Source organism: Grammomys surdaster, unplaced genomic scaffold (genome assembly GCF_004785775.1).
Source record: "Grammomys surdaster isolate TR1022 unplaced genomic scaffold, NIH_TR_1.0 125849, whole genome shotgun sequence".
In the NCBI taxonomy this organism is placed as follows: Eukaryota; Metazoa; Chordata; class Mammalia; order Rodentia; family Muridae; genus Grammomys; species Grammomys surdaster.
In genome coordinates, this window is record NW_021620675.1 from 3548 (window position 1) to 13074 (window position 9527).

Consider the following 9527-nt stretch of genomic DNA (forward strand, 5'->3'; position numbering starts at 1 on the left):
TTTACCAGCACAACCCTTACTGCTTAGGATAGTTTTAATCTAAGCTAGCATATTTAAAACTTCAACTCATGCTATAGTAAAACTGCTGCCTTTAGCATAGCTCCAGAGATAGACCTGACTGAGGGTGATGAAGGAATGAGGAAACAGACAAATGGACACAGACGAGCTGGGTTTGGATGGATTGGGCTCTCTCATGGAGCAACTGCAGTACCCCAGCTTCACTCCTCTGCTCGCCATATACAACACATCCATCCATTCACATTACAAAAAGGAAATCTACAGGCTCTTCCCACTGTGAAGGCATCAAAGTCACATGAGTGAGGGCTTGGATACTCAACCACATTACAGAGGAGAACGTGGACACTGGAAAATAAGTAATGTGTCAAACCTGGCTATCCATGAGCCCATTAGTGCGTGTCCGTGTGTTCAGCATCCACACCTATAAGCTATAAAAATAGGGAAACTACCATCTCCATGGACACTCTCCCTCCCCCACAGCTAATGAGATTCCCATTGAACTTCGACAATAAAGCTTAACTTCCAATTTCATTGTCTTCTCTGGTGAAATTCAGACACTGAGCGATTGTCAACTAAAGTCTTTGGGTCCTTCACACTACCCTTGGACATTCAAATTCACTTTTAGTTTCTTGTAAAACAAACTTTCACCTGATAGGATAGGTGACATTATTTCCACCCATTTAAATGACTATGTCACACAGGCTTTAAACTGCCTGATTATAAAGATTATTGTACATAGGATTTCTGGACGGTTCTGGGGCTGAAGATGGGAGCACCTCTGAGCTCCAAATTCTAGCTGTGTCATAGGAATGTATGTACCAAACGTGTTCACTTTTCAAACCTAAGATTCAGACTCTATGCAGTAAAGGCATAGGACATCTTAGGGTTCCTGCTGGTTAGGAAAAAGAAAAAGAAGGCTGGAAGAATCCTTACGGTTGTGGTCTTGGTTAGAGAAACAAGTGCCCAAGGACATTCGGGGACCAATTTGCCTTCATTGAACTTTACTATTTACATAACCTGCTCTTTATGTGGAAATATGCTTGAAAAGCTAAATTCCAAAGTCAACAAACTCAGACTTTTTCAGTAGCTAGTAAAGTGGACCACATAGACCACTGCTCAACAAAGAACAGTGAACGTGAAACTGTATAAAACTAATTTGATGGCAAGGAATGATAGTCAAAGGCATTAAGGGAAAAAAGAAACCAGGCAAATGCAAGTCCAGAGGGTAGGTCTCAGTTCAGAGCTGCTTCAAATATCCAGGCTATGTCTTCAAACATTTACTTGATAATATTCCAGTGCAGTGCCCTTACTAAAGAGGATCGATTCTCTGAAGTGACTGGGCTTTTAATGTATTATATGCTGTTTTTCCTTAACAGACAAGATTTGGTCACTGAAGATTTTGGTCAGTGAAGGTATGAAGGTTGCCAGGGTAACCTTCATATATATGATTGGATTTAATCATATATATATGATTGGATTTAAGACCTGCTCTACAGGAGGGAATTCACACTTGGCCAAAAAAGTCTGTGGTTTGGAATGTCAAAAGACCCCAGTGGGAAAATCTAGGAAACTGTAGCCCTACTAAGTGCTCACATTGTTAAACTGCCTTCTGACTATCTAATGGGCAAGGGTGCTGTGAAATGCTGTCTTTTGGATATGGTATGGCCATATGAGCTCAATGCATAAGACCAGCACAAGATGAAGTCAACAGGATCACTGCATTCCATCAGGAAACACTAATTAGACTCAATGGATTTCAAAAAGGAGGAGGAAGAGGACGGCAGGAAGTAGAGAGGGAGATGTCTTGGTGTATGGAGGGGATATGATTAAGGTGCACTGTCTACAGGTGTGAAACTATCATAGGATAAATAAAAGATAGCCTATTAAAATATATTATATGTCAGCTGGATGTGGTGGTGCACGCCTTTAATCCCACACTCAGGAGGCAGAGGTAGGTGGTGGATCTCTGTGAGTTTGAGACAAGCCTGGTTTACAATGTGAGTTTCTAGACAACCAGGATTATGTAGAGAGACCTTGTCTCAAAAAAAATAAAATAAAATAAAATAAAATACCCCAAAACCAAAACAAAAAATTAAAATAAAGAACAACAACAAGAAAAAAAAACCCAGTCAACCAAACAACCAAACACTCTCAAAATCCATTATATATTATTTGATGCCAAAAATGTATAATCATGCTAAAGTTAGTTTTCCCCTTTCTTGAAAAGGAAAACTGAAGTATCTCATTCATTGTAGGGCACTGACATCATCTTCAGTCCAAAAGTAAAGATCTGTACCAAGTTTTCTCTGTGGTTGCAGCCTTTACAGCCTGTGTCTGACTCACTGGATGCTGCCAGTGAGCTACTGTTACTCAACAGAGCAAACATAACCTGGAGGTGACCTGTGCTTAATCATGCTTGTTTTATAGGAGCTGCAAATGCTACGGTTATCAAAGGGGTAATTTAATGACCACTAATCTCACTGAGTTGCTGTTGCCAGATGCTTGCCTTTATCTGCAGAGGAATAAGAGGAAGAATTAAAATGAATATGATTGTATAACCCAGGTTAGGACTCGATTTATCTTCCAGTTAAGGCTGACTCATGAGAATCACCATCATGTTTCTTAAGTTTTCTGTGCCTCGATTTGCCCACTCAGGGATTATCTTCCCTGTGTGTCAAAGTTTTAACAAACACAGGTCTTACATTTGAAATTGCTTCCAGGCACCTGGCTTAACTGGGGCAGGCACTGTTTAGTAACCATAATGCAAACATAATCAATATGTTGAGACATTTCAGTTGTGCATACAATGTCTAATGAGCAGAACAAAGAAATTTGCATTTTCAGCACCTCAAACATCTGTTCTTTCTGCTGGGAATACTCATAATTATTTCTATTGGTTCATTTGAAATCTTTAATTAATTTTTGTCAAGCACTGGCACCTCATTGTGCAAAAGAATATTTAAGATTGCTCTTCCTATGCATCTGTAACCCTGTCCCTCTCACTACCCTACCTCCATCCTTACTCCATCTCTTTTCTATGTGCCTGGGATACCCCAGATAGCTTTCAGCTGGCAGCTCTGTTTGAGGAAGTCTAGGGGGCATGGCCTTGTTGCAGGAAGTATGTCATTGGAGAAGACTCTGAGAACTTAGAGACTCACATTTTTAGTTTGATAACTCGATCTCTGTGCTTTCAGTTTAAGATGTGAGTGCCACGTGATTGCTATCCCTCTGGAACCAGAATCTCAAATCAAGCCTTCCTTCTGTATGTTGCCTTGGTCTTAGTGTCTTGTCACAGCAACAGAAAAGTAACTAAGACACTCTAGTATCCAATATTCTACCCTCTATATCTATGACACCAAGATTTTTGGTGTCTGATTTAACTGAGAATGTTCAGTGTTTGTCTTTCTGTGCCAGCTTCATTTTATTTAACACGAGCCTTCTGTGCTCATTCATGTTGTTGTAAAGGACAGAATTTCTTTCCTTTAATGACTGAATGATAGTCCATCATGTGTGTGGTGGCACATGCCCTCAATCCTGGCACCCCAGAAAGCTGTGGAAGTGAGATCATGAGTTCAAAGCCAGGTTAGACTACACAGCAAGACTCTTGTCTCAAAAGGCCACTTACATATATGTACATATATGTATATGTGCACACATCTATATTTGTATGTCACACATGTACGCACATGTATTAAAATATGTGTGTATATATGCCACACACACACACACACTCACACATTGGGCAGATGGTACAAAGCTCCAACCATTTTACATACAGACACGTAACATGCATTTGGTGGATGGGGCAAGCTTCAACAACTTTAGTTTTCTCTTAGATTTTTTTATACCATCTAAGACAAAAGTTCTCCATGTAAGAAAAAAGACTGCCTCATAGCCACAAGTTACACTCTCTAAAAACAATCTGCACGAGAACAGATTCTTCAAGAACAGACTAAACTCATTACACAAAAGGAATTACAAAGGATTATTGATTGCGATTCTTTTGAAACTCATACTCGACTAAACATCTCCCATCTATCTTTTTCTCTACAAGTTCATCATAATCCCAAAGCAATAATTCTTTCTGTCACTGATTAATAACAAAGTTTAAGCAAGCTCTTCCTGTGCTTAGCTGATGACAATTTGTATTTAATAAGAAACAGTTTATCATCTATGTCTTATTTTTGAAGAGTTGATGGGTAAACTGACTAACCATATGTTCTCTATTCTTAGACTTGCCCTCTATAGATTCATTTCATATATGATCCAGAGTAAAACTCTCATGTTACCTCATTCTCAGACCTGGAATTTTCCAGCTGCCTTTTTTTTTTCCTTAGCTGTGTTTTAAATGCTAGAGTCAACAGATCAGCAGTCTGCTTTGTTTAAAGCTAGATTCTTATCTCTGGATTACTTTAAGCTAGAAAAAAATAGGAGCGCTTTTGAATAAGGGGCAAGTGGTTGAGAGCACTGCTTTAGCAGACATTTTCACAGATTAGAACCTGAGGGAAAGAGTGAAGTGAGACAGAGAGACTAGGTGCTGAAAGACTTCCCAGAACCAAAAATAGACTCAGGTACGATGCGACCCCCAAAGACACTCCAGAGACTCTTGCTGTAATAACATAAGTCAGGATCTTTACTATACGAAGCTTCGGATCGAAACGTGTCTCACATTGCAGACAGAGGATTCGACGCTGAGATCTAACAGCTCAGGATATTTAAAGGAAAAGGCGGGGGGTGGGGGGAGGAAGGGGTTGTGGCACAGTCATACACAATTGGCTGTTTCAAACATCTGTAATGTGTGTAAACGGATCTCACAAGAACTGTCCCTGGTTTCTGTGGCCTTGGGACCCAGTGTGAATTTTATCTGAGCCAGCTCAACACCTGGCAGAATTTAATTAGCAAGTCCTTGGGCCCTTTGGTGGGAGTTTTTCCTGAGAAGGCTAAAACATCACAGGAACAGATGGGTGTTTCAATAATGTTCTCGTTCTTAAGGAATTTACCCTTGGGCACTTTCCCTATCTTCTACAGCCCGAGGATCTTTGGAGCACTCAATTGACCTTTGTTTCCCTGCATCTTCTGTGACAGCCTTGGGTTAGCAAGTTAGCTGACTTATTTTTAACTATTTGTATTAGTGAATTGAGGCTTTCTGTTATACTATTTAACTAACTTAAAAAATACCTTTTCAGTGCAAAATCACTCCAGAAAAGCCCTTGAAAGTCACTTGTTCCTCACAGGGTTTGAGGAAGCATTGCCATAGACAAGCTGGCGGACAGGTCAGTCCAGCCCCACTACGACACACTGATTGCTCAGCATTAATCTCCTACTTTGGAATTTTAATTTTATTTATTATCGGACTGAGAGGAAGAATGTATAACACAGTGTGTGTGTGTGTGTGTGTGATAACCCTGTGAGAGTCAATTCTCTCCTCCTACCATGTGGTCCCAGGGATGTAACTTAAGTCTTCAGGCATGCAGGTCAAGCATTTTTATCCTCTGAGCCATCTCAGGGGAACTACATCAAACAGCTAATTAAATCATGCTTAAGGCCAAAATATCTTAACCTTAAATTGATACTCTTCTCTCATCTACGTTCTCAAACAAAAACAAACAAAAAAACAAAACCTCAAACTTCGATTCATACAGACATTTCCTGAACTTGTTTTCTGTACTTAAGTGAAGAACCTGCTTACACATGAGGGAGAGTACTTCAGGAGCCCTGGAGTGCCTCAGGCTACAGCCTCAGCACTGTCTGCCTGGACTGTTAACTGAACTCTTGATTTCCCCAGCACAGGGGAAATCAGGCACATGATAGTCCGAGGTTAAATAACAACTGGCTCTCAAAGCCAAGCCCTTGGTGAGCATTTCAGGTGACTTGGGGATTCAAGAGTATGGCCAGAATTGTTGCCAGAGTTCTGATTTGGGGGGTTCTGAACAAACCAAATCCAGCCATTTGCCCCTCCCCCCAAAATCAAATGGAAAAACTGACAGTGAAGAAAGGAATGTATTCAATACAGTTCTGTTGGGAAAACAGGGGCAAGTATGCTCAGTTCTACTGGTCAGGGACAGACAACACACTATATTCTTGGAAGATCCCAGTAGCATTTCATATTGTAAACAAAAAATCTTCCAGTACCCACTGAGAATGGTTTCTTTGCTTTTAGTTAATCTTTAATCCCGATGTACTCAATGTAATACTAGCGGTGACTTGATCCCAGAGGGATTCAGTGACCTTGGTGTATCTGACACCTCACCTCTTGATCTGGTTGATAAGTACCTCTGGTCTGCTTCTGCGTGCTCCTGGAGAAGTCTGTTTAACAGGATGGGTAAAGTCTCTTAGCCATTAGAGGGCTACTTCTGTATAGTGGGGCCAGCCTTGGTCCTTCATAGAACAACACGGCCATTATTTTTTATCATACATAGATGTTCTGTTTGCATGGCTACTCTTGGAATCTTGAGGGAGGGAAAAGCTCTCTCACACTTTAGTTTTAAGACAAAGTTTAATGCATCCTAAGCTGGTTTCAAACTTAGCTGAGGATGACCTTGAGCTTCTGGTCCTCTTGCTGCTATCTCCCCAGAGCTAAGATTACAGGTGCTCACCCTCATGCCCAACTTATGAGGCACTGGGGACCAACCCGAGGGCTTGGTACATTCGAGGTAAGCATTCTGCTAACTGAGATTTGATATTTATTATTTACTGACACCTTCCTGCTATGCAAGCCAGACTAGATTGAATTTACAAATTCTCCTGCTTCAGCCTCCCCAGTCTGAGATTACAGGAATGTACCATCAGGGTCTTTTCTTTGAATGTGTCTTGTCACTAACGTGTCTTAAGAGATAAAGTTAATCTTATTTTCGGGTTTTCAGTCATAAATGAGGAGGAAAAGGGTTAGATAAATGTAGGACTCGTAGGCCTTTTAGCACCATATTTTAGGCATACGCATCTTAACTGAAAACATGAAAAGCTGCTCAGGAATCTGACCCAAAGTTTAAAGGAGACAGATAAGAAATTAAGAGGCGGGCTTGCCAAGCTTTGAACCTGCTGTTAGCTCCACGGAACCCAAGTTAGGAGTCAGAGCTTTTAGCAAGGACAGCCTCTAAGACCTAGTAGCAGAAGCTGACTTAGACCAGCGTCTTCCGCACCTGCGTGCTTCTGCGGCGTGGGAGAGCGCGCCAGCTGCGCCCTCTGGTGGCGGCGCGCTGCACTCGGCGTGCGCGGGAGCGAAGGCGCAGGGCCTCTCGGGATGGCGGGCGGCTCGCCGCGCTTCCTACAGGCGCTACGGGCCGGGCACCGACCGGAGCCGCTGCGGACGCGGGTACAGGAGCAGGACTTACAGCAGTGGGGCTTGACTGGTGAGCCTGCCGGGGAGGCCCAGGGGCGGGCGGGAGCCAGGAAGGTGCGCGGTGGCTCAGGCCTACGCGGGGAGCCAGGAGCTTCCTTGCCGCTCTAGCTCCTCCCAGTCTTCGGTTCCCCGCCGACGGGCATGCGCACTCACTTGTTGCAGCTCGCGAGACTTCGCAAAGCTGTCCTTTACCTCTTGTGGTTTCACGTTAAGGCCACTTGCCACTGCGAGTCCCATGTGTGGGCATCCCACATGTGGAGACCCCAGATGTTGCAGACCCCAGGTGTGTAGGCTCCAGATGTGGAGACCTCAGGTTTGTAGATTCCAGATGTGGAGAACTAAGTGTGCAGACCCTAGTGGACCCGGAGCCACCGCATCCCGCGGCGTCCTCTTTATTCAACATTCCTAGACTCCTTATGTATCTGATGTGGTGCTGGTTTAACCGAAAGTTATAATGGCTCACCAGTTGTCACCATGTGGTCGTTATTTATCGCTGTGCAGAGCGTACGGTGGGAAATGGGGAGCAGATAAGCAAAATAAATACCGGCCCTTGGACTAGTTTCTTAGCTAGCGGATAAGTGCTTTTTGAAAGTATAAGGAAGCACTTTACTTTCACGTGCCAAGTACCACCAAAAGGTGAGGGTTTGGAAAGGCAACACAATGTGCATTTCTTTCAGGGGGTGGCGCACGCCTTTAAACCCAGCACTTGGGAGGTAGTGGCAAGTGGATCTCGGTGCCAGCCTGCTCTACATAGCTAGTTCTATGACAGCCAGGGCTATATTATAGAGAGACCTTATCTTTAGAGGAGGGACAGTTGATGCTGAGGCTGAAGAGAAAGACAAGCAGTTCATATCAATATTTTTCTTTTATATTCAACTTTAAAATTTTTATTTTTGAGATTATAGTTACACACACACACCCTTTACTTCCTTCAAACACTCTCAAACCCCCTTCCATTTTCTCCTTCAAATCTTTGGCTCCCTCCCCCCCCCATATATATATATATTCTTAAATATAACTTGTTCAGTGTGTTTAATGTCACTTGCATGTATATTTTCAGGGCTGACCATGGCACTGGACAGCCAGTTGGTGTGCTCTTCCCTAGAGAAGACTCCCTTTTTTTCTCTTAGCTTTTCTTAGTTGCCTATTGTTCTTTGTGTAGGGTTGAAACCTCAAGGGCTTCTCTCTGTCCATTTTGGCATGCTCAAATATCCACATGTGTGGGCAGTCATGTTGGTGAGACTGTGGAGGAAACGTCTGGTGTTACTTGGAGACACAATTTCACAGCAGAGTCTCCACCACCGACTCCTGCAAACTTTCTGTCTCCTCTTCCTCAGTGCCGTTTGAGCCTTAGTTGTGGGAGTGTTTTGTGGATGTATCAGTTGGGACTGGGTTCCGCAACTCTGCATTTTGATTGGTTGTGGTTTTCTCTAAGGATCTCAATCTGTTGTAAAGAAAAGCTTCCTTGATGGGGATGAGGATTGCCCATATCTGTAGGTCTAAGAACAAGTGTCAGTAGATTGTTAGGTTTATTGATGCTGGTTAGTAAATCAGTGGATGTACCTTCTCTTCCGGTCACCAGTACTTCAGCAGCAGTGAGCGGTTAGCTTGGTTTCCAGTGTCAGGCATGTCCTCCTTCCTGTTAAGCAGGTCTTATGTCCACTGAGAGAGTTGTTGTTACCACCAAGGTATCATGCCACTACTGCATCCTTATGGTTAGTGTGCCATGTGGTAGTGATGTGGTTCATAGGTATCATGATTGGGGAAGACTGTTAGTAGCTTCCCCTGTTTGGACACTCACATTGTGTGTTCTGGTACCATGAAAGCCAGCCCTAAGGAAGATGATAGTCAGGCCAGTCACAGCTCAGGGCTCTCTGATTCCTGTTTCTCAAGTCCATAGTGTTTCAGCAATAGGGACTTTACCTTCCACCTTTGGGCGTGCAACCAAGGTCAATGGCACTGTATGCTCTGGGAATCTCCTGGACAGCCCTGACAGCAACTTACAGTTGCCCTTTCTGTTCACTAGAATAAATACAGTATTCAGAGTTGTCAATCCATTGAAAACCTGGCCTTTCTTTCCAGTGTGTGTTCATGAAATAATTTATGCCTACAAAAAAAAAGAAAGAAAGAAAGAAAGAAAGAAAGAAAGAAAAGAGGGAGCGGGAGGGGG

At 43.0% G+C, this 9527-nt stretch overlaps 1 protein-coding gene across 3 annotated transcripts in view; it reads left to right on the forward strand.

The window, feature by feature from the left end:
• The first annotated feature begins 7258 nt into the window (after positions 1–7258).
• Chd1l (chromodomain helicase DNA binding protein 1 like) overlaps positions 7259–9527 on the forward strand; it is a 48092-nt gene continuing 45823 nt past the window's right edge. For 2 of the 3 annotated variants that reach the window (XR_003714188.1, XM_028789724.1), the window contains exon 1: positions 7259–7367. Coding sequence is in view for 1 of the 3 variants with exons in the window: in XM_028789724.1 (XP_028645557.1) it covers positions 7259–7367 (109 nt within the window). In the remaining 2 variants the exon portion in view is untranslated. Of the gene's footprint in view, positions 7368–7569; positions 7671–9527 lie in introns of those variants that run through there. The other variant, XM_028789725.1, reaches the window with a different exon arrangement.